This window comes from Oncorhynchus masou, chromosome 3, assembly GCF_036934945.1.
Source record: "Oncorhynchus masou masou isolate Uvic2021 chromosome 3, UVic_Omas_1.1, whole genome shotgun sequence".
In the NCBI taxonomy this organism is placed as follows: Eukaryota; Metazoa; Chordata; class Actinopteri; order Salmoniformes; family Salmonidae; genus Oncorhynchus; species Oncorhynchus masou.
In genome coordinates, this window is record NC_088214.1 from 16427424 (window position 1) to 16452823 (window position 25400).

Sequence of the window (25400 nt, forward strand, 5' to 3'; positions counted from 1 at the left end):
CTGACATCCTAAAGTACTCATTACATTTTAAATGCTTAGCAGGACAGGAAATTGGTTAAATTCACAGACTTATCAAGAGAACATTCCTGGTCTTCCCTATTGCATCTGATCTGGCGGAATTATTAAACATTATTAAAAATGATGTCTGTGTTGGAGTGTGCACCTGGCTAGCCGTCAATAAAAAAAAAAGAAGAGAATTGTGGCGGCTGGTTTGCTTAATATAAGGAATATTAAATTATTTACACTTTTACAGATACTTAAGTATATTTAAAACCAAATACATTTAGACTTTTACTCAAGCAGTACTTTACTGGTTGACTCACTTTTACTTGATTCATTTTCTATTAAGGTATCTGTACTTTTAATCAATTATGACAATTGGGTACTTTTTCCACCACTGAATACCATCCATAGAATGTACTATATGCCAGGAAAACTGAATATCATGCACTCAGAAATGGTATTATTCTGCTGGAGATGTAAAGCACAAAGGGGAACATATTTGCATATCAGTCCATTCCTTTTATATTAGTGAGGGGGAATGAGCAAGTGCACTCACCATGGAAAAGGGTAGAGAATCTGAAGCAGCCCGTCTAATCCTTAATGGTCTGGCTTCAGGTGCAGGATGGGTGTATCTTGTTTCTGAGGCTGCAGGGGAAAGGCCGTCGCCACTAGTTAACACAGCCACAAAGTCATAAACTTTGCCTATTTCTACAATTTATCTTCTTAAAACCTAACCCTAACCTTAACCACTCTGCTAACATTATACCTAACCCTAACCTTAAAAGAACACCAAAAAGCACATTTTGTTTTAATGAATTTTTACGATATAGCCTACTGGAGGACCACTACTTCCTGTACCAGCTCCTCGATATCGTTGGTCGACTAGACCTGCTCCGCCTCCTGGAGACGGCAGCCGGAGTGAATGGACCACACTCAGACTGATGCAAGCCTCGCTCTCTCACAGGTGAGCAGAGCTGTGTGTGTATGTGTGTAACTGCATTGTCACAACAATGGACCACATAGAGAGGCAACACTGAATAGATGGTAATTCTGGTAATTCCCTGGTTGCTTTACATCTTTCTTTTTTTCTTTCACTCTCTCTCAATTCAACTCAATTCAATTGCGAGAGTGAGAGAGATGATGCTGTATAGGATCTCAGAAGATGTAACTCGAGAATGTCACTAAGATTAAGTTTCTGCTGAGCGGCAAACTCCTCAGAGGACGACTGGATCTTGTCACTGTAAGAAGTATATCACACACACACATACATGATCTCTCTCTCTTTTTCTCTCTCTCCCGCCGGCCCTGGAGGTGCTGTGTGAGTTGAGGAGGCAGGGGCTTCTGACAGAGGACAGACTGGACGAGTTACAGAGGACACTGGAGCAGTGTGACACACAGCTGGCCCACACTGTCCGGCAGCATACAGGTAATGTACATATTGACATTCCTCCAGTGTACTCTGTAGCTCGTCCAGTCTGTTCTATCAGAAGCTGATGTGTGTGAATCTTGAGGTCAGCAGATGACAGGAGACTCCAAACGAGCCCAAGCACATCCTCACCAAGAAACTCTTCCTTCCCTACCTCTGAAACATCTTCCATATCCGGACTGAGAAACTTCAGATAGGCTGTTATGATTTAACAGTGAATTCTCGCCTGCTTATTTAACGTAAGTAAGCTGTCACTCTCAGAGACCCTACCACAGCTTCCTGTACCTTGGTCCATCTCCCATTAGAGTGTGTTGTAACCTTGGTTGGAATGTCTGTTTTCCTAGATGTTTCAAGCTCATGAGGTTAATGTATTTTTCCATTAAATGGTAGCAATTGAGGAATGTTTACTTTGTCTATGCAACAGCGCTGTTATAAATGTGTATTTTACCACCGCTGGTTCTGGAGATCTGGTCTGTAAAATGGGTCTGTTTCTATTAGCCATGTTTCACGTTTTATATTCAACAGGATGTCACTCTAATTCTGAGGAGCGTGAGGTAAAAACACTTCCGCAATCCAACTGTTGATAAAATATTTATTTTGAAGTATAACATATTTTAAGATGGCAGGAAAGGCATGTAAGAAAACATGATTGTATAAAAGATTCTAAATAAAATAGATGAAATCACATTTAAAAAAAAAGGAAAGTAAAGCTGAAACAGTGTGCCAAGATATCAATAACCAGTTGTTCTTGCTATGAAACTTTACATAGAATGCTGATTCGGAGTATCTTCACATATCAAACTAATAGTTTGGTTAAAAAGTCAATGTCACCTGGCTCTCTTGGTTGAGCTGCAGCAGTGCCACAGGACTTTTGGTATATAAGCTGGTGAAATTCTGTATCATTAATATAAAATTTATTTTTGTCCAAGTCCTGTAAAATTGAACAACAATTAATGTAAAAATGTAATAAATGTACCAGGTAAATGTAAAACAGAATAAGAATGCCACCACAGGAACTTGATAGTGTCATGATTATGGCCTATTCAACCTTTCATATCAAAGGTTAGCCTAGTGGATGGAGCGTTGTACTAGCAACCGGAAGGTTGCGAGTTCAAACCCCCGAGCTGACAAGGTACAAATCTGTCGTTCTGCCCCTGAACAGGCAGTTAACCCACTGTTCCCAGGCCGTCATTGAAAATAAGAATGTGTTCTTAACTGACTTGCCTGGTTAAGTAAAGGTAAATTTAAAAAAAAATTAAAAAACTGAACTTGAAAGAGCATATGGACCACTGATGATGAAGGGTACCATGGTAACATCAAGAGATCATCAGGAAGAATGCGTGGTCTCAGCAGGAAAGATGAGCATCTTGGTCAGGGTGTCTCTAGAATCTGGTGATTGCTTGACCACCTCGTAGCCATAACCACCGTAAGCATCTTTAATACGAAGGTCACCTTTTTTCTTGCTCACCGCAGCTTTGACCCCTGTAAGGATCTCATATATGTTTTTCCCTCTGCAGAGACAGGAGACACACCATAAATTGAGATGAACACACAAGTCAACACAACCATTCAACAGAGAACACAAACTAATTGAGGACATGAACATGATGTGCATTGAATTCCAAGCTGATGTTACCTGGTGCAGCTTTTCTCAAGCTGGCCACACAGAGACTGGATGAACCAGGACCCAGAGGTTGGGCTCCTGATGGAGATATACTGATCTACGTTGGCCATGAAAACCAGGTAGTCGGAGTATAGTGGAAGGGTGTAGTCTTGGACTTGGCCGTCGTCTGTGTCCAGTTCCATGTCCATCCCTTCAACTTTAGGCTTCTTGTTCACCGGCACGCCCTTCTGAACGTCCTTCCCTCGACAGGCTTGGATGAAGAACAGCTTGGGCTTTTCAACAAGCATGCTACAGTTTGTGCCGTTGAAAGGTGAGAGGATATCAATGGTGGGGACGACTGTTCCATCTGTACCACAGACGCCCTCCTTCTTTCCGTGACTCAGAATGCAGCAGACGAAGGCATCGCCATGCTTAGGAAGATCCTTTAGATCAGTGAACTGACCACCGACCCACTCCTTCGCATTGTACTGTTGGAGGTCAGATAACTGCTTCAGCTCAGAGAAGACCTTCAGCACTCTGGGAATCTCCACTGCAGTCTTGTCCTTGCACATCACCACCCTGAACTTCATCCGGCTGAATATGTTGGCCAGATCCACTGTAGGAGAAGACAAGACACTTAACAACAAGACCTCTCACTTCTCTCTTTTCATTCTATCATGTCACATCATGATAATCAACCGAATCAGCAAAAGAGCAAGCTGGTCAGATGCTGTAATAGAGAAATGAGACTTGAGATGTTTTTGAGGATAAAACGTTGACATACCAGCATCCTTGTTTGATCCTGTTCTTTCACTCAGTTTTTCAAATATCTCGTTGTTGATGATCAAACAGAGACCACGGGGTACACTGGTCATCTCATACAGACTGACCTGGAAACAGAGGAAACCAGGGGTCATTTATACACAAAGATATTTCACATCAAACTGACAGTGTAAAAAATAAATAAGGAAATAAATAGGAAAATAAGGAAATAAATAGGAAAGTTGAAGGAGAGTTGTGTTGCAATGAGAAGACAGGTTAAGTTTTGTGTCTGTGTATTATTGTATATTGTTGACTTGTGTATTTTCTCTGAAATATATGAGGTTTAATATATGTAGTTAATAAACACTTTAAATGTAGATAGAGGGGTTATCACCTCATCGCCACCTGTGACCACTGTTTCCAGGTCAGAATTATCTACAAAACACAGAAAACACAGTTAGATACCCGATAACAGCTATCTAATACAGTAGAACAGTAGCACTGATGTCAGTTGATTGATCTGTAAATGAGTCTTGTCATGTAGTGTGTTATATGTGTTGTCTGGTGGTTGTGTCAGTAAACAATGACAGAGTCGTGGTGCAAAGCTGGTAGTACTAGTAGTCAGTGTGTGTGGTACCTGTACAGGGAATTGGGATTGTTGGGGCTGGGTTGAAGGTGTGGTCACTGGGTTCTGTGTGGTTGTTGAATATTTCCTCCAGTCTAGGGTAGTTTTTTATAATATGTGGTTTCTGCAGCAGGTTCACGAGTTCATAGCTTTTTGTGTCTCCTTTATTCATCACTTTATCCAGCAGGTTGACGACAGTCTTCTCATCGGACTGATTGGGGATGTTTAGGTTGTTGTAGTCACGATTAGTCACTATTTCCTCCTGCTGCACATGCTGAAGGATGTAGCTGGAGTCCGCAGACAGGATCTCCGTTAACAAAGTCTTCTTCTCTCTCAGCATCTGCATGATGGACCTTAGAGACCGAAAGAGAAAAGGGAGAGTGTGTTCATGATATAAAACATATAATGCCACAGATGCCTGTCAATGGCCAAGCCAAACGATGCTGATGTGACCTGAGTCATCTTCGTAACTGAATTAACAAAACTGCCATGTTCCTAAGATGTTTTTCAATATTTCAAGAATGGGTTAAGTTCAAAATGCAATGACTGATGCAAGTTATGCTAACCTATTTGTGGATGATTGAATTACCATTCTCCTAGCTGCAGGATATTATTGTGGCCTGGCAGCTCAATCACCGATTTCTCTTTTCAGAATCCCCCTGCAAAGGCATGCTAGGTTTTTGGAATATCAAAGAAAAAGTTGCACTCTAGTGCAGTACAACTGTTCAAAGAATTGCAACCACTTTGGTAAACAATACGTGGATAATTTTATGTAGGCCTACTTTAATTTTTTATATTTTATTATTTATACAAGCATTACCTTAGAACGTTTACACAAATACTGGCATGTTGAAAACTATTGTGTAGGCTATATTTAAAGAAATAGACTTTAATAAGAAACAAATATATGTTATTGGAATTACTGAGTACCCTCCAACCCCACTTTTACCTTGGCACAAATACTGTTTTGTTCTCTATGCGATGATGTCATTTATATACAGTGTATTGCATTGGGGAGTAAAAGTCCAGCAACACTCCTTATTCCTCAGTCCCCCAAGAAATACAGCCCCTACTGAGTACCAACCCCACTTTTACCTCGGCACATATAATATACTGAACAAACAGATAAATGCAACATGCAACAATTTCAATGATTTTACTGAATTACAGTTCACATAAGGAAATCAGTCAATTGAAATATATTAATCAGGCCATACATATACAGAATGTTGACATCTCAGATTTAGATCTGATAATTTATTACGAAGTAGTTTGGATGTAGGGAACTACTTTTTCTAAAGTTTTTGTTATGGGTAGATTTACTGTAGCGTCACTTCTTCCAATGTGAAGTAGTTGGTAGCTTGGTGCCTAGATTTTCACAGTAGCTTCCCGTCTTCTATAATGCTTCGTGCGAGCATCTGTAGCAGGACAGAGTTTCTAAACCCAGAGGCGCAACATCGCGAGACTTCCGGGAACGATTTCGAAACAGAAAAAACAGACCAGGCCAGGGTTTAGGGGTTAGAGAAGTCAATGGCAGAAGTGAAACGTTCTTCCTTAGTTATTAATTTTCTCGAACTCAAAAGGCACAACCTAGATTCGAGCCAATATCTTAAGTAGTGGAACATATCATTACTTCAACCTCGTGAAAGTGACAAACTGACACGCTTTCATGTTCGTCAAAAACAACTTTATATCGAAGGAGTGTCTTTGAGTTGACAGCATGCACATGCGCAGTTCGGCGCGAGACGACGATGACGTGATACAACGCATGAGCTGAGCGAGCCTCAAAGTGAGATCGGGGATTTCTATTGGAGAAGCAGTTTTAGCTTGATACTTCACTGTCTTTGGTAGCAGCCTAGCTCGCTAGCTAGCTACCGTTAGCTACTTTAGATTCAACTAGCAGTGAGCATGTTTTTCCAAATTGGTCATCATGATATCTTGACACTAAATGACGAGTTGATAGCATAGCAAAATTACTTACCGGTACGACTAAAAGCTTATTCGCTCGCCAAGTTGATGAAATAATTCAGTGGTCGCTATGCGTTCCCCTTCTCCCTCGCAAATATGAAGTTTTACTTTCATCTAGTTACTGTCCAATCGGAGTAGGTTCAAAGAAGTCGCCACACGACCAATAGCGTCACTTTTCGATAGAGAAGCGGTTTCCCTGGTGGTCTAGTGGTTAGGATTCGGCGCTCTCACCGCCGCGGCCCGGGTTCGATTCCCGGTCAGGGAACTTCTTTTTTAACCACTGCAAATTCAATCTAAAGTAGTTTTTGCCTGCTTGGAAGTATAAAAACTGAGTGAACAACTCATGTTCAGTGTTTTTCATAACCAAACCAAGTATATTGTATACTAAGCCTATAATCCTACTTGGGGCTCCTGAGTGATGCAGGGGTCTAAGGCACTACAGAGGCATCACTACATTCCAGGCTGTATCACAACCAGCGGTGATTGGAAGTCCCATATGGTGGTGCCCAGTCCTGTCTGGGGTAGGATGTCATTGTAAATCAGAATTTGTTCTTAACTGACTTAACTGCATTGTTCATATCTGACTGAATTCCCCTTTAAGGCCCCTTTGCATCCTTGTTCATCCCTTCCTGGAATTAGCCACATGTCACTGACCTGACATGGTTGGATAGGTGAAAGCAAAGGGCTCGATTCAAGGCCAGATGGGCTGGTCCATTTTGAACCCAGTGGGCCTGTTTAACATGGGAGTTTTGCACAAATGTATCATGATCTGGATAATAATGGGGGCCTCGAGGGGAAAAATGGGCCAGTGTGTTAGTGATGCCAGGGATGATTTCTGGTAATTGACCGCCCCTGGTTGTAGATGTGCTTGATAGGGGGGGGGGGGGGCAGGCCAGTGTGTGTGTGTGTGGGGGGGGGGGGGGGGACCTCCAGGGCCAGGACTGAGAAGCCTAGCAACTAGGGCTTGCCTAAATAGGTATCTCCCCTGACGTAGGCATGTTTTAAATACAGACACCTTTTGTCATACAGTTTTCCATATAAGGCATCCAGACCTTATGAAAGTTGCACAGTATACCCTTAATCAAATCTAGTGATACTGTACATAACTTGACATTTCTTCCATACATTGTGGGAGGTTAACCAACCTTCCAATTAATGCAAAGCATTTCTTAGCCACTCGAAATGCTTGGTTTCACAGTTTCTTCTGATAACAGTCTCCAGTATCAACATTTTCAAGCAAACAAAAACAGGGAGAAGGTTGAATCTGTAGACATGCTGAGATAAAATAACATACTATTTGCCATAATTCAGCCAGCCTTCACAAGACCATAACATATGAAAACATGTCACCTTTTGTGCTTTTCACACTCTAGCAGAATAATACAATTTCCGAGTGCATGGTATTCAGTTTCACTGGCATATAGGAATTTCTATGGATGGTCTTAAACTGCAGTACTTTTACAGTATGTCTGAGATGATATGAACATGACTGGGCATTCTAACATATCTGTATCCATTCATCATCATTAATTAATAGCGTCATCACATTTTTGTTTTACATGTTTTGTGTCATTGGGAAAAGCCTCTATCGACCCTTGATAAAGTTTGGAGTTCAACTTTAGAGGTTGTTAGACTGCCTTAAAATAGTTTACATATTTGAAGTTTCTTGTTTGTCCAGCGTTGCCGGCACTGAGAGAAAAGTGTTTTTTTGGCAAAAGTTAACTTCTGCACTGTTACAGACTGATTTTCCCTGACACAGACTGATCTTCCCTGACACAGACTGATCTTCCCTGACACAGACTGATCTTCCCTGACACAGACTGATCTTCCCTGACACAGACTGATCTTCCCTGACTACCTGAACCTGATGAGACCCCTGTCACCATATGATCTTGCTCAGATGAGGCATGACAAAGAATTACCATGGTGTACATTAATATATTATATTAGCAATGAATACCATCAAAGGTTCAATAATTGAAATTACCATTATTCCCAATCTAGGCTGTAGCCTACCCATCAACTCAAGATGGAACTTTGCAGCCATTCACTGATTGTTATAATATACTGCAAAAATCACCTGAGTGCCGTAGACTGGTCTTCCCTGGCTGTCTGACCCTGCAGGGACACCTGTCACCCTCTGATCCTGCTAAGACATGAGGAGCATGTCCCATTGGGGCGACTGCATGTAGGCAATCTGTCTCATGGAAGGGACAGGGTGCCTGCCAGGCCTGGTGGCCGGACAAGGATACCCTAAAAAGGTTGATTGTTTTGCGTAGGGACATTCTGAACCATCCCCCTCGGCCCATGGGCCTGGATGTGATGGGAACCTTTTATCTGAGAACTGAACTTGGGGAACAGTGGTGTTGACCTGCCCCAAACAGTCTGGTGGGATTGATCTGTCCATTCAGGATATTTCCCTTCACCCTCTCAGACACCTTTGCATTTTTCAACAAGAGGACTCTCTGGCCTACGGTCGCTTGCGCCATGACCCTCCCAGAAGTCTCAGCGGTTCCACTTGAAGGTGGTATGGTCGGCAAGAGACTTAGCTCCATAAACTTCTCCCAGTTAACAGTGCCACGGTTCGCCAGGGAGTCGCACAGCTCCTTAGCCTGCACCGCCATGTAGACTGAGAGGAGGGAAACTGCGTTTACAGAGGGCCCTGCCTGAGCTGCAGATTGGTAGATCCTCTCACACTCAGACGCAGTGTCATTGGGATGAGCGAACTTGGGAGCAAAGGAAGATGAGCTCAAAGCCTTCGTTTCGAGGTGCTCAGCCAGGGCAGGTTCCACGGGAGGTGGGCTGAGCAATCCCAATGACTCTATGCTGTGCATATCCAAGTGATTGGGTTATACAACCTCTCTCTGGTGTAATGGACGCAGTCCCTACAACTTGCATTGGAGCAAAAACAATCACTCTTTTGTGTGATGATGTAGGCTAATCTTTATAGTTGCTGCCACACCATAGGCATTAGCCAGTGTTCCTGAAAAAGAACGCTTGACCTGCTACTTTGTTTGCATAGTCTGAACATGTCGACCATAAAAAATTGGTATTTACATTATTATTATTTTTTACCTAGGTTTAACTAGGCAAGTCAGCTTAGAACACATTTATATTTACAATGATGACCTACCGGGGAACAGTGGGTTCACTGCCTTGCTCAGGGGTAGAATGACAGATTTTTACCTTGTTAGTTCAGGGATTTGATCCAGCAACCTTTCGGTATTCAGTGTACAACATGAAGTTTCCCCTCCATGTCAAGGAGGAGGAAGTGGCAGAGAAGCTACGTAGGCAGTGGAATGGGTAGCAGCTAGATTAAAAAGAATCCTACACATGCGCAGAAATCTCTATCATTAGCCATGGCAAGTCATTTTCCAGTAAATCTGGAAACGCAGCTACTCCAAACTAAGAAATGTGTGGCCCTCTGTTGAATTTTGACGTCCTGATGTGCCTCGTAATGTTGCCCATCCCTGATGTACTGTAGGTGTCCATGACCATATAAACTCATCGGTCTGAGGGAGTCTGCTGAAGTGGTCATTTCTCTATTAACAGTGTTATATCTATGTGTGTGTGTGTGCGTCTGGGTTTCTCTCCCTCACAGGTTTGCCATTGTGCTATGTCCAGTGTTCACACTGCTCTGGGTCTGTGCTGTGGCACTGCATGCCCTTGGGAGCCCAGAGAGATGTGAGTGATGAATGTGTGTTGTATGTGTATCTTCCTTCCTTTCATGTGTTTACCCTATTTTATAGTATATATTTTTGCATCTTCAAAGTGGTAGGCATGTTGTGTTAATCAAATGATACAAACCCCCCAAAAATCCATTTTAATTTCAGGTTGTAAGGCAACAAAATAGGAAAAATGCCAAGGGGGGTGAATACTTTCGCAAGCCACTGTAACTGCTGGGACAGTTACTATAAGGTGGGACGAGACCCAAAGACCTGATAAACACACCCACCAGACCTAGAACCAGAGTCACTATTGCATCAAGCTGCTTCTTCTACCAGATACAGATCAACAACCAGGTAATACTATACCTGAGTTTTACTGTCTTGTGTGTGTTTAGCGGTGGCCCCGTTTGTTAAGAGGCTGTGTGTATATGTGTATTGTGACATACAATGAGACCAACACAAACCCCACACATACATATGTTGTGAAGATGAGGGTGAGGAAGATTAGTGACTGTAGAGGACCTCAAATACTAGAGCAGCTGGAGAAACACCATAATTGATTCAGCAACAATGGCGGTTGGTGCCATTTAAGATGAGGGAGGACAATTTCTTTTTAATGAGCATGGCCTTAGTTCTATTACAGCATATTGGATGACTTTCATTCATATTCCATTCACCCAGTTCAATGTAACATCAATAGGTTTAGGCTACTACATGATGCTCATATTTTGAATCACCCAATCAGCTGAACTCACTTTGGGAACAACCATGATCCTCCTGTCTCTGCTGCTGATCTGAGTCCAGAGGTATTCTGTTGGGTTTAGTTGAGAGGGAGTGAGAGAGAAGTGGAGAGATGAAGATAGAGATGGAAAGAAACAGAGAACGGGAGAGAGCAGAAAGAAGCACAAATACATCTACAAAAGACAGAAACAGAGAAAGATACCCCAAAAAACAAGACAATGTATTAATGGAATAACCAAATCAAACTGTATTTGTCACATGCGCTTACTGTGAAATGTTTACTTACAAGCCCTTAGCCAGCAATGCAGTTCACTAAAGAGTTAAGTGCTGATGTGCTTGGTTTTAGTCTCTGACCACAGACAGCACACATTTTCTCTGTGAAACTGAACTTCCGTTAAACGAGTGGCGGAAAACACCTTTTATTCTTAGAAAACAACAGAAAGGGGAAAAACACAAATGCACAGTAACTAGCTAGAACAAAATAACAGATGACTAGTTTGGCTATATTCATTCATGTCAATCATATTAACTCCAACTTGGTATAAATGGGATCTCATTCCACTCAGGTTAATATAGTTAAATGTTTACTGTAGATTATCAAGGACCCCTTAGTTCTTATTGTTTTAGTGTGTGTAAACATCAGTTGAGAAACAGACAGGTGTGTGTGTGAATCACATGGAGAAGACAGTCCTTTATTAAATGACGAGACCAGCGTAGTATAAACACAGTACAGCCATTCACACAGCAGCTAAGATGCAGAGACATATCTAACGAGGTCAGTGAAACACCACTGGCCACAGGGAGGGCATTAACAGTATCAAACATTTTATTTTTCTTCTCTTTGTTTTCTCACTTATTTGTATTTTTATATAAAACATATGCATCAAAGGTAGACTTTCATTTGTGTGTATTTTGTTGTATGCATACATGTAACATGGGAGGTACAGTCAGTGGATTAACATTAAGTTAACTGAGGACACGCACAAACTTCAACAGCCATAAGCCAGCAAACGCTCTGGAGAAATCAGGGCAACATATTTACATCACTCACCTGGCTACAATAATACAAATAAACATTTTTTAAACAGGCTAGAGTTGTGAAAAAGTCTACAAAGCAGGAATGAAATGAAACCTTACCACAAGTTTAAAATGTCATTACACAGATCAATGTTCAATAAAAACAGCCTCAAGAGTCTTGAATTGGAGTCTGACATAAACCCATAGAAAGAGGAGGGAGTTAGAGGGGAGAAAGGAGGGATGAGATCTAGTCCTCCAGAGTGTAGTTGGGGTTAACGACTAGAACTTCTTCCTGTGTCTCTGTCTCTGACCCTTTCAGCCCTCCCTGAGACAGCTCAATCAGGATATGATCCTAGAGATGGCGAGAGAGAGTTAGTAAGGTTTGTAAAGGTGTTATTACTCCGACTCAATGGTGTAATGGAGTGTGTGTACTTACATAGTGCACTAGTCTATGCAGGACCTTCTCTATGAGGCTCTTTCTGTTGATGAGTTCCTCTTCTGAGTCAATCTCTGACTCCATCTCCTTCAGATACCAGTTGATCACTGCACTCTTCTTCAACTCCTCCTCCTCTTCAGCTGCACACACAGGTAAACAACAGTTAACCACTGCAATACACACTTTGCACATGTAGAGTGTAGTGTGTGTGTGTGTGTCTTACCCTCCTCGGCCCTGCGGAGGTGCAGCACCAGCAGGTTGGAGATGCGGCGGTACTCTGGGAAGGTGAGACGCAGCGAGGGCTTGGAGCTGCTGTCAGCATGACCATTCACACCGTTGGTTTGGCTGGTAACTCCGTGGGTGTGGCCGTTCACCTGCCCGTTATCCTGGTCATTCACTCCGTTGGGAACGTCATGACCTGAAGAGATAGGAAAGAACCACACCTGTTGTATGACATAGAAATAACTAAAATAAAGCTGTAGTAGCAGCAGTAGTAGCAGCAGCAGTAGTAGCAGCAGCAGCAGTAGTAGCAGCAGCAGCAGCAGCAGTAGTAGTAGTAGCAGCAGCAGTAGTAGCAGCAGCAGTAGTAGCAGCAGCAGCAGTAGTAGTAGTAGCAGTAGTAGTAGCAGTAGCAGCAGCAGCAGTAGTAGTAGCAGCAGCAGCAGCAGCAGCAGTAGTAGTAGCAGCAGCAGTAGTAGTAGTAGCAGCAGTAGCAGCAGCAGTAGTAGCAGCAGCAGTAGTAGTAGCAGCAGCAGTAGCAGCAGCAGTAGTAGTAGCGGCAGCGGTGGTAGTAGCAGCGCAGTAGTAGTAGCAGCAGTAGTAGCAGCAGTAGTAGTAGTAGCAGCAGTGGTAGTAGTAGCTGCAGCGGCTGTTGTAGCGGCGGCGTGTAGTGTAGCGGTGGTAGTAGCAGCAGTGGTGCAGCGTAGTAGCAGTAGCAGTAGTAGCGTGGTAGTAGCTGGTGGTGGTGGTGGTGGCAGCAGCGCGCAGCGGCGGTGGTAGTAGTGCGTAGTGCGCGCGGTGGTGGTGGTGGCGGCGGCGGTAGTGGTGGTGGTAGTGCAGTGGCGGCGCGTGGTGGTGGTAGCGGCGGTAGTGGCAGCGGTGGTAGCGGCGGCGGTGGTGGTGTGGTAGCAGCAGCGGCGGTGGTAGTGGTAGCAGCGGCGGCGGCGGTAGTAGTAGCAGCAGCGGCGGTAGCAGCAGCAGTAGCAGCGGCGGCGGCGGTAGTGGCTAGCAGCTGCGGTGGTGGTGGTGGTGGTAGCGGTAGTGGCAGCGCGGCAGCTAGCTAGCAGCGGCAGCAGCAGGCGGCGTAGTAGCGGTAGCAGCAGCGGCGGTAGTAGCAGCGGCGGTGGTGGCGGCGGCGGTAGCAGCGGCGGTGGTAGCGGTAGCAGTTGTAGCGTAGCGGCGGCGGCGGTGGTAGTGGTAGCAGCGGTGGTAGTAGTGTGGTGGTAGCAGCAGCAGTGGTGGTGGTAGTAGTGGTGCAGCGGTAGTGGTGCAGTGGTGGTGGCGGCGGCGGCGGTGGTGGTGGTGGTGGTGGCGGGGCGGCGGTGGTGGTGGCGGGGCGGCGGTGGTGGTGGTGGCGGCGGCGGCGGTGGTGGTGGTGGTGGTGGTGGTGGGGTGGTGGTGGTGGGCAGCAGCGGCGGTGGTGGTGGTGCAGTAGTAGCAGCAGCAGCAGTAGCAGCAGCAGTAGTAGTAGCAGCAGTAATAGTAGTAGCAGCAGCAGTAGAAATAGCAGCACGTGTGTACCGTTCTCTCCCTCCTCTTCCGCCTCCATCTCCTGGTTCTGGTCCTGGTCCAGGTTGATGTCAGGTGTCTCCACTCTGATGATGGATTTATTGAGCAGGCGGAATGCCTCCTTGACATGCTTTGGCTGGACCTGCAGGGTCGCACACACCGTATGACAGAACATCCTACACACTTCACCAGCACACAATCTAAGACAGACCAACAGATTTGATCAATCCTTCAGGACAGAGCCAAACTCCAAACACGTTTTGGGAGCAGAGTCAGTTGTGATAGAGTTGTGTGTGTATAAGTTGTGTGTAATTTGTTTGACCTCTCACCTCATCACAGCAGTGCATGCGGGCCATGCCCTCAGAAAGGCGGATCATGCTCTCCAGCTGCCTCACTGTGATTCGCCAGGCAGATGTGGCCACGCCCCCAGAGCCATCGCGCTGACGCAGCCGTTTGTACTGCTCCACGATGAACTCCTCTGACTCACCAGAGATCTACGCACAAACACAAATTAACAGACATGTTAGTACTGGTCCACTGGACTCACAGCACAGCACAGAAACACAAAGACACGGAACCCTTGAAACACACACACACACACATAGCTCTGACCTTGGGTTTGAACTGCCGGGCGAAGAGCAGGTATCTTCTGATCTCATCCAGAGAGTAGAGTCTGTCTACTGAGTTCTCAATGCGAGAGTGCAGATCCACAATACGTCTGGCTATGGCATAGTCTGTCACCTACACACATATAATTCCATTATTACACACACACACACACTACACGCCTCACTATGGCATAGTCTGTCACCTACACACATATAATTCCATTATTACACACACACACACACACACGCCTCACTATGGCATAGTCTGTCACCTACACACATATAATTCCATTATTACACACACACACACACTACACGCCTCACTATGGCATAGTTTGTTGCATCTTTCATTTACACATTTTCTTTCTCTCTTACACACTCACCTCATTGCAGTCGTCCACTAGGATGAAGAAGAGGTCGAAGCGGCTCATGATGGGAGCTGATAGGTTGACGTTCTGTTTCAGACTCTTGCTGCGGTCGTAGCGACCACCGACTGGGTTAGCAGCCGCCAGGATGGACGTACGGGCATTCAGAGTGGCCTGGAGGAGAGGGAGGGTTAGAGTGTGTGTTCCATTCTGCTTTACTGATGGCGCTGCATGTGTGTGTGTACCTTGACTCTAGCTTTAGTGATGGAAATGGTGTGTGTTAGTGTGTACCTTGACTCTAGCTTTAACTTTAGTGATGGAGATGGTGTGTGTTAGTGTGTGTGTACCTTGACTCTAGCTTTAGTGATGGAGATGGTGTGTGTTAGTGTGTACCTTGACTCCAGCTTTAGTGATGGAGATGGTGTGTGTTAGTGTGTGATGGAGATGGTGTGTGTTAGTGTGTACCTTGACTCTAGCTTTAGTGATGGAGATGGTGTGTGTTAGTGTTTAGTGATGTTGTGTGTGTGTGTACCTTGACTCTAGCTTTAGTGATGGAGATGGTGTGTGTTAGTGTGTACCTTGACTCCAGCTTTAGTGATGGAGATGGTGTGTGTGTACCTTGACTCCAGCTTTAGTGATGGAGATGGTGTGTGTTAGTGTGTGTGTACCTTGACTCTAGCTTTAGTGATGGAGATGGTGTGTGTTAGTGTGTACCTTGACTCCAGCTTTAGTGATGGAGATGGTGTGTGTGTACCTTGACTCCAGCTTTAGTGATGGAGATGGTGTGTGTTGAGTGTGTGTGTACCTTGACTCCAGCTTTAGTGATGGAGATGGTGTGTGTTAGTGATGTTGTGTGTGTGTGTGTGTATACCTTGACTCCAGCTTTAGTGATGGAGATGGTGTGTTGTGTGTACCTTGACTCCAGCTTTAGTGATGGAGATGGTGTGTGTGTACCTTGACTCCAGCTTTAGTGATGGAGATGGTGTGTGTTAGTGTGTGTGTACCTTGACTCCAACTTTAGTCATGGAGATGGTGTGTGTTAGTGTGTGTGTACCTTGACTCTAGCTTTAGTGATGGAGATGGTGTGTGTTAGTGTGTGTGTACCTTGACTCCAGCTTTAGTGATGGAGATGGTGTGTGTGTACCTTGACTCCAGCTTTAGTGATGGAGATGGTGTGTGTGTACCTTGACTCCAGCTTTAGTGATGGAGATGGTGTGTGTTAGTGTGTGTGTACCTTGACTCCAGCTTTAGTGATGGTGTGTGTTAGTGTGTGTGTACCTTGACTCCAGCTTTAGTGATGGTGTGTGTGTGTACCTTGACTCCAGCTTTAGTGATGGAGATGGTGTCCATGGCCTGTGGATGGCCACCTTGACTCCAGCTTTAGTGATGGAGATGGTGTGTGTTCGATGTGTGTGTGTACCTTGACTCCAGCTTTAGTGATGGAGATGTGTGTGTGTGTACCTTGACTCCAGCTTTAGTGATGGAGATGGTGTGTGTGGGTATAGGGGACTTGACTCCAGCTTTAGGTGATTGAGATGTTGTGTGAGGGTATAGGGGACAGTGTGTACCTTGACTCCAGCTTTAGTGTTGTTGTGTGTGTGTGTGTGTACCTTGACCCCAGCTTTGGTGATGTTGTGTGTGTGTGTGTGTGTGTGTGTGTACCTTGACCCCAGCTTTAGTGATGTTGTGTGTGTGTGTGTGGAGGCTGAGAGTGTACAGGTGTGTGTGGGTATAGGGGGAGGTGTAAGGCTAGGAGGCTTGACTCCAGCTTTAGTGATGTTGTGTGTGTGTGTACCTTGACCCCAGCTTTAGTGATGTTGTGTGTGTGTAGCTTGACCCCAGCTTTAGTGATGTTGTGTGTGTGTGTACCTTGACTCCAGCTTTAGTGATGGAGATAGTCTGTTGCTCCATGGCCTCGTGGATGGCCACCTGGTCTCTGGTCTCCATCTTATCAAAGGCTCATCGGTGTAGTGACAACACACTAGGAGGCCCTAGGAGGCTGAGAGTGTACGATAAAGAGAAATACACACCGCTTTAAGCACAAAACACACACACAAACAAACAAACACGCATCATCCTCAGGTGTAGTGTGGGTATAGGGGACTGTGTAAGGCTAGGAGGCTGACACACTCACGTTGTCAGCGAGGAGGCTGAGTGTACAGGTGTATGTGAGTATATGAGGCTAGGAGGCCAGGTGTAGTGTGGGTATAGGGGACAGTGCCTCGATGTGGGTATAGGGGACAGAACTCATGTGACTCTAGGAGGCTGAGAGTGTACAGGTGTAGTGTGGGTATAGGGGACAGTGTGTAAGGCTAGGAGGCTGAACCACAGCTGGAGGCCGGTTAAACCTGCTGCACTGCTGGCCTTCCCTGACTGGTATACACAGCCCTGGGACTGAACTGTAGTGTGGGGATAGGGGACCTCCAGGTGTAGTGTGGGTATAGGGGACATGCCTGAGACAGAGTGTACAGGTGTAGTGTGGGTATAGGGACAGTGTGTAAGGCTAGGAGACAGTGTACAGGTGTAGTGTGGGTATAGGGGGAGGTGTAAGGCTAGGAGGCTGAGAGTGTACAGGTGTAGTGTGGGTATAGGGGACAGTGTACAGGTGTAGTGAGGGTATAGGGGACAGTGGGTAAGGCTAGGAGGCTGAGAGTGTAGTGTGGGTATAGGGGACAGTGTGTAAGGCTAGGAGGCTGAGAGTGTACAGGTGTAGTGTGGGTATAGGGGACAGTGTGTACAGGTGTAGTGTGGGTATAGGGGGAGGTGTAAGGCTAGGAGGCTGAGAGTGTACAGGTGTAGTGTGGGTATAGGGGGAGGTGTAAGGCTAGGAGGCTGAGAGTGTACAGGTGTAGTGTGGGTATAGGGGACAGGTGTAGTGTGGGTATAGGGGGAGGTGTAAGGCTAGGAGGCTGAGAGTGTACAGGTGTAGTGTGGGTATAGGGGACAGTGTGTAAGGCTAGGAGGCTGAGAGTGTACAGGTGTAGTGTGGGTATAGGGGACAGTGTGTAAGGCTAGGAGGCTGAGAGTGTACAGGTGTAGTGTGGGTATAGGGGACAGTGTGTAAGGCTAGGAGGCTGAGTGCACGGGTGTAGTGTGGATATAATGGGGATGTATCGGTGGTTTTGTGAGGGTAGATGGGTATTGTGAGTAGAGGCATAAGTGCAGAGACTAAAGGGTGGAGGGATTCACTTGAGGAATGATTTTTGACAGAGGAGTCTCATACAGTGCCTTCAGAAAGTATTCACACATATTGCTGTGTTACAGTCTGAATTTGAAATGTTTTAACTTGAGATATTTGGTCACTGGCCTACACACAATACCCATACTGTCAAAGCGGAATTGTGTTTTTCCCCAAAATGTCTTGAGTCAGTAAGTCAGTAAGTATTCAACCCCTTTGCTGTGGCAAGACTAAACAAAGTTCAGGAGTAAGTCACATAATAAGTTGCATGGACTCAAAAAACTAGTGCAAAACTAGTGCTTAATATGACGTTTGAATGACTACCTCCTCTCTGTACCACACACATACAATTATCTGTAAGGTCCCTCAGCCAAGAATTTAATTTCAACACAGATTCAGCCACAAAGACCAGGGAGGTTTTCCAATGCCTCGCAAAGAAGGACACCTATTGGTAGATGGATCAAAATAAAAAAGCAGGCATTGAATATCTCTTTGAGCATGGTGAAGTTATTAATTACACTTTGGATGGTGTATTAATACACCTAGTCACTACAGGTGTCCTTCCTAACTCAGTTGCTGGAGAGGAAAGAAACCGCTCAGGGATTTCACCATGAGACCAATGGTGGCTTTAAAACAGTTTAATGGCTGTGATAGGAGAAAATTGAGGATGGATCAACAACATTGCAGTTACTCCACAATATTAAACTAATTGACAAAATGTGGAATAGCCTAAGTCAAGGCACTGTACATTTAGGTAGACAGTGTGGAGTGTATAGTGTGCAGGGTGTAGAGGTCTTACTTGAGGAACTGGCTCTTGGCAGTAGAGGGATCTCCGACAATGCAGACGTTGACATCTCCTCTGAGAGACGTTCCCTCCATGGTGGTCTTAGGAACACCCCCAAACAACATCAACAGGATACCACGCTTCACCTCATCGTTACCTACACAAACACACATTATACACACATTGCACACACACACAGAATACCACATGCAAAGGCTGTGGTAATAACATGGTAGTAGTAACAGTGTAGTACTGACCATGTTTAGTTGGGAACAGGCTGGTGCTGAGGTTGTTGTAGTAATATGGTAGTGGTGTAGTAGTATAGTAGTAGTAACAGTGTAGTACTGACCGCGTATAGTTGGGAACATGCTGGTGCTGAGGTTGTTGTAGTAATATGGTAGTGGTGTAGTTGTATAGTAGTAGTAACAGTGTAGTACTGACCGCGTATAGTTGGGAACATGCTGGTGCTGAGGTTGTTGTAGTAATATGGTAGTGGTGTAGTAGTATAGTAGTAGTAACAGTGTAGTACTGACCATGTATAGTTGGGAACATGCTGGTGCTGAGGTTGTTGTAGTAATATGGTAGTGGTGTAGTTGTATAGTAGTAGTAACAGTGTAGTACTGACCGCGTATAGTTGGGAATAGTAGTAGTAACAGTGTAGTACATGCTGGTGCTGAGGTTGTTGTAGTAATATGGTAGTGGTGTAGTTGTATAGTAGTAGTAACAGTGTAGTACTGACCGTGTATAGTTGGGAACATGCTGGTGCTGAGGTTGTTGTAGTAATATGGTAGTGGTGTAGTAGTATAGTAGTAGTAACAGTGTAGTACTGACCGCGTATAGTTGGGAACATGCCGGTGCTGAGGTTGTTGTAGTACTATGGTAGTGGTGTAGTAGTATAGTAGTAGTAACAGTGTAGTACTGACTGCGTATAGTTGGGAACATGCTGGTGCTGAGGTTGTTGTAGTAATATGGTAGTGGTGTAGTAGTATAGTAGTAGTAACAGTGTATACTGACCGTGTATAGTTGGGAACAGACTGGTGCCGAGGTTGTGGTAGAGGTTCTTGTCTTGGCTCATCTCAAACACCTTCTCCCACTCTTGAACTGACATCTGGCTCTTGATGCTCTCTGCTGTCTGATCCTCATCACGCAGCTCCTTCCCTCCAAACTACACACACACACGATTACAACTCCCTTCAAACAAATGTTATACATGCATGCATTACATGTATACTAGTTTGTAGCCTGAAGTAGTATGAGAGTTTGTGTGTGTGTCTCGATGTTTGGGTGAGTGTGTGTGTCGTACCCTGGGGTTGGTAGGAGCCACATGGCAGGCGAGGAAGGCCAGTCTGTAGGACAGCTCTCTGACACCCAGGGCTTTAAGACCGCGAAGGCCCTCGTTCTCATAACCCTGTCTCCCTCCTACACGGGAACTGGTCTCTGCTCGCACACCTAGAGAGATGGGAAATGAGTCTTGTTGTGTGTCTGTATGACCTGTGTACGTGTCATACCAGTGTGTGTGTGTGTGTGTGTGTACATACCTGCGGTGCTGAGCTGGGAGACGTCGGGAACCACTATCAGTGAGCCAGTGATATCACAGCGGTCTCCGGCCTGGGCCGTCTCCACAGCCTCAGCCCTCAGAATCACCTCTAGAGAGCGGGGGATGGACCCTCTGGGCAGCTCTGCCTGGGTCTCCTGGATACGCACCTACACACACACACAGAGGTTAGACATACACATGCATAACACACACAAGTTTCAGACTTAGACACACACACACGTAACATTACTGACACACAAACAATCACACGCGTGCCTTCCTACTATTCTGAAGGGACCAAGTTGTTGAGGTGATATCTGACAGAATCTCCGAGCCGACTAGGTGAAAAATCTGCCGTTGTTCACTTGAGCATGGCACTTAACCCTAATTGCTGTAAGTCGCTCTGGATAAGAGCATCTACAAAATGACCAAAAATGTAAACATCTACCTTCTGGAAGTCGATGAACTTGGAGCGGTGTGTGTCCAGGTGGAAGCGAGCGCGGTTGCTGCAGATGGGGTTCCTGCAGACGGTGGGCGGGGCGTACTTGAACTGCTGGGGCACGTCCAGACACACCCCCTGGCAGTCCAGACACAGGAACGTCCCGCTCACCTGATGGAGGCAAAACAGAGAGGATCAGACACAGATGTCAAACATCTCAAGAGTTTTTAGGAAGCATTATTTGGCCTCACTCACAAGCTGTGGGTATGTGACTCACCAGTTCTGGGTGTACGGGGTGCGTCCTCACTACCTGTGCACTGATCCGCACCAGAGAGCCGATACGCAGGGAGGACAGCTCACGGATCCTATAACACAAAACAAACACTGTCAGGTCACACACAAAACATCTTAGAGAACAGAACACCATTTGTGTGACTTGAAACATTTGTCTTCAGGTATGTGTCTCTTACTTGTGTCTGGTGGGCAGGTCCTGAATGGCCAAGTAGAACTCCTTATTCACTGGGACATTCCCATGATCCCTAGCAAAGTTCCTCACTGCACGACAAAGGAAGGGATACACTCTGAAGTGGAGGAGAGGTAGAAGCAGAAAGAAGAATAGAGAGCTTGTTAGCTGGACATAGTAACGCTAAGATCAATAACATGAACACACAAAGGTTCTAAGTAGAAGTCGACAAATCGACATGGTCGATTAATTGGGGCCGATTTCAAGTTTTCATAACAATTGGTAATCGTCATTTTTGGACACCGATTATGGCCGATTACATTGCACTCCATGAGGAGACTGCGTGGCAGGCTGACCACCTGTTACGCGAGTGCAGCAAGGAGCCAAGGTAAGTTGCTAGCTAGCATTAAGCTTATCGTATGAAAAACAATCAATCATAACATAATCCCTAGTTTACTACACATGGTTGATGACATTACTAGTTTATCTAGCTTGTCCTGCGTTGCATATAATCAATGCGGTGCCTGTTAATTTATCATCGAATCACAGCCTACTTTGCCAAACGGGTGATGACTTAACAAGCGCACTTGCGAAAAAAGCACTGTCGTTGCACCAATGTACCTAACCATAAACATCAATACCTTTCTTAAAATCAATACACAAGTATCTTTTCTTAAACCTGCATATTTAGTTAAAATAAATTCATGTTAGCAGGCAATATTAACTAAAGGAAATTGTGTCACTTCTCTTGTGTTCTGTGCAAGCAGTCAGGGTATATGCAGCAGTTTGGGCTACCTGGCTTGTTGCGAACTGTGTTAAGACCATTTCTCCCTAACAAAGACAGTACTTAATTTGCCAGAATTTTACATGATTATGACATAACATTGAAGGTTGTGCAATGTAACAGCAATATTTAGACTTAGGGATGCCACCTGTTCGATAAAATACGTAACGGTTCAGTATTTCACTGAGAGAATAAACGTTTTATACCATATTAATGACCTATGGCTCGTATTTCCGTATTTCACTGAGAATAAACGTTTTCTTTTTGAAATGATAGTTGCTGGATTTGACCATATTAATGACCTATGGCTCGTATTTCTGTGTGTTTATTATATTAGAGTTAAGTCTATGATTTGATATTGATAGAGCAGTCTGACTGAGCGGTGGTAGGCAGCAGCAGGCTCATCAAACGCACTTTCCTGCGTTTGCCAACAGCTCCTTGCAATGCTTGAAGCACAGCGCTGTTTATGACTTCAAGCTTATTAACTCCCGAGATTAGGCTAGCAATACTATAGTGCCTATAAGAACATCCAATAGTCAAAGGTAAATTAAATACAAATGGTATAGAGAAATAGTCCTATAATTCCTATAATAACTACAACCTAAAGACTCATGCTAAAAGGAATCACCAGCTTTCATATGTTCTCATGTTCTGAGTAAAGAACTTAAACATTAGCTTTTTTACATGGCACATATTGCACATTTACTTTCTTCTCCAACACTGTTTTTGCATTATTTAAACCAAATTGAACATGTTTCATTATTTATTTGAGACACATTTTATTTTATTTATGTTTTATATTAAGATAAAATAAAAGTGTTCATGCAGTATTGTTGTAATTGTCATTATTACAAATATATATATAAAAATCGTGCAATACTTGTCTTTTTTTGGTCCTTCAATAATCGGTTATCGTGTTGAAAAATCATAATCGGTCGACCTCCAGTTCTAAGTGTTCTGTTAAGAGTTTTATGGAGTGTTGTGCCCCTCTGATGGATTGAGGGATTTAAATATGATTCTAGATCTGTAGCTACCTGTAGAACTCCTCCTGGATGGTGGTTGCCAGTTCCTGATTAAATCCTTCCAGATCAGTGAAGGAGACCAGCAGAGTGTTTCTCTCTGGCCTGATCAGCTCCTCAGCATCACGGACATACTTCACCTCACCGTCTGCTGTCTGGTACCTACACACACAGAAATACAACATTTTTATTAGTTGTATGCATCCCATTTTGTGTATAACTGATGTATAACTGTGGTTATAGAAGACTTGTATGAAGCTAGACTGGATATGTTAGACATGCACATCGTGTTAGCCAACTCCAACTAGCTTGTAAGCTAGCCAGCTAGCTAGATTTCAACAGTTCCAAAAACTTGGTAAAATACGATTAAAATAGTTAGTTAGCACACTATTAATAAAGTAAATCCAGCCATAACATTGACGTTTAGCTATATGTTACAGTTTGATAGCTATCCAATAGCTATTAGCTAGCTAGCTAACAATGTACCAAGAACAATAACATCATCATGTCATTATTTCACTTACTCTTCTAAGAAAGCCTGGAAAAGCTTCTGGCATTTCTCTGCCAACTCGTCCTTCACCATCTGTCCCGCATTCTCCTGAGTCGGCTGTACAAGATCCATATTTTCACTGGATTAAAACTAAAATATTAATATATGAAATAGTTCTAAAGTCACTCCCGTCTCCTTTTGACTGTACAACGCACGCTGTGGGAAAGAAAGTGCATTTTTCGCGCGAAAACCAGGACCATGTGACATTTGGCGCGACATAGTCGACCAATTACATCGTTGTATCTTGAACCATGCAAACGTCTGAAGAATTATAGCCAATCAAAAGTTGGTATGCAAATTTATATCGACCTTTCTCCTTCCATGGCTTCCATGCTAGAAAAATGTATGCTTTATGACCGTCTGCGGTTGTTACTAGTTACCGCAGACACAAAATCAAAATGGTCTATATCGTAAAAATTCATGAAAACAAAAATGTGCTTTTTGGTCTTAATTTAAAGTTGGGGTTAGGGATAAGATTATCTGTGTGGTTAAATTGTGGATTAAGGTTAGGGTTAGGTTTAAAATCAGAGTTACCTTGTAGAAATAGGTGGGGTTTAGCCATAATTATGACTTTGTGGGTGTGGTAACTAGTGACGAGCGGACTGCGTGGACAGATCTAGGACCAGCTTCCCTTCCCACTCCTGGTATAAAGGTGGAACGCGCAAAACTGACCTTAGACAGTTAATAAAGTGTAATATCGTTACCGTGTTAGAAGCAAATTTGTGTATTTTCCCATAAAATGAAAGAGCGTACTAGTGGTAGCTACATCCAGAATGTTAGTGGGGTGACGTTCCAGGTTCCTCCACCGGATGTAGCTGTTGAACTGATAGAGCATGTTCTCAAGTGCAACATTGTCATATTCTTGGAGTGATAAGGTTTTGTAAAAAGTGGGAATTTGTGGTTTTAACAGAGGAAGGACAAGGACCACAGTTTGCCAGTTCACCCTGGCAAGTGCCCTCCTCTCTCATCTCTTCTTCATAAGCAGTAGCCAACACGAATATGGATGATGTCTACCTGTCATTCACCAATCCTGGTCTTTCATATCATTGATGCAGTTGAAGGGAGAGGAGACAGCCTTTGGAGTATTGGGATGTCATGTACACCTTTTCCCATGTCCTTCACGTACATTGTTCTGAAAACACCGGACCGGTGATAAGCAATATGGTGGATGCTTACCAGGTGCTTGTTTGCTTTTACCTGCTCAGTTCTTTCACACCAGAGCATATAAAGGAGAGGAAGCCCCTTTATACTGTTAAGATGAAGCCCATTTCTTTCTGACTTTCCCACGATTGTTCAGTCTCACCAACAGGAAACTATCGGTCTCGACTTGACCAGACCATCTGTAGGCAGTAGCCTACCACACACACACACACACACACACACACACACACACACACACACACACACACACACACACACACACACACACACACACACACACACACACACACACACACACACACACACACACACACACACACACACACCCATTTTGTTACATTACAGCCTTATTTAAAATGTATTAAATTGTTTTTTCCCTCATCAATCTACATACACACAATACTCCATAAAAGTTTTTTTTTTTTTTACAAATGTATCAATAAAAAAACAACTGAAATATCACATTTAAATAAGTATTCAGACCCTTTTCTCAGTACTTTGTTGACGCACCTTTGGCAGCGATTACAGCCTCGAT

The 25400-nt window shown here is 44.3% G+C and overlaps 1 protein-coding gene, 1 non-coding gene and 1 pseudogene across 2 annotated transcripts; 1 reads left to right on the forward strand and 2 right to left on the reverse strand.

Moving 5' to 3' along the window:
* Positions 1–2001: 2001 nt before the first annotated feature.
* LOC135511144 (caspase-8-like) lies at positions 2002–6520 on the reverse strand. The gene is made up of 6 exons (XM_064932721.1): positions 6401–6520; positions 4432–4772; positions 4189–4229; positions 3817–3922; positions 3066–3648; positions 2002–2940 (listed from the first exon to the last, which is right to left on the reverse strand). The coding sequence occupies exons 2-6, from the start codon at positions 4763–4765 to the stop codon at positions 2757–2759; spliced, it is 1248 nt and encodes a 415-aa protein (XP_064788793.1). The 5' UTR covers positions 4766–4772; positions 6401–6520; the 3' UTR covers positions 2002–2756.
* A 60-nt stretch (positions 6521–6580) lies between these two features.
* trnae-cuc (transfer RNA glutamic acid (anticodon CUC)) lies at positions 6581–6652 on the forward strand. Its single transcript has one exon. It is a non-coding gene; the product is annotated as a tRNA-Glu (tRNA).
* A 4805-nt stretch (positions 6653–11457) lies between these two features.
* LOC135511152 (zygotic DNA replication licensing factor mcm6-B-like) lies at positions 11458–23883 on the reverse strand (annotated as a pseudogene).
* Positions 23884–25400: the final 1517 nt, after the last annotated feature.

Bases quoted from the DNA above. Each gene is read 5' to 3' on its own strand.
- LOC135511144 (XM_064932721.1), bottom strand. From the start codon at position 4,765: ATGCAGATGCTGAGAGAGAAGAAGACTTTGTTAACGGAGATCCTGTCT. The intron at 3,923-4,188 runs GTGATAACCCCT...CTCTGTTTCCAG, and splicing joins TGGTCACAGGTGGCGATGAG to GTCAGTCTGTATGAGATGAC. The intron at 3,649-3,816 runs GTATGTCAACGT...CTTCTCCTACAG, and splicing joins AGGATCAAACAAGGATGCTG to TGGATCTGGCCAACATATTC.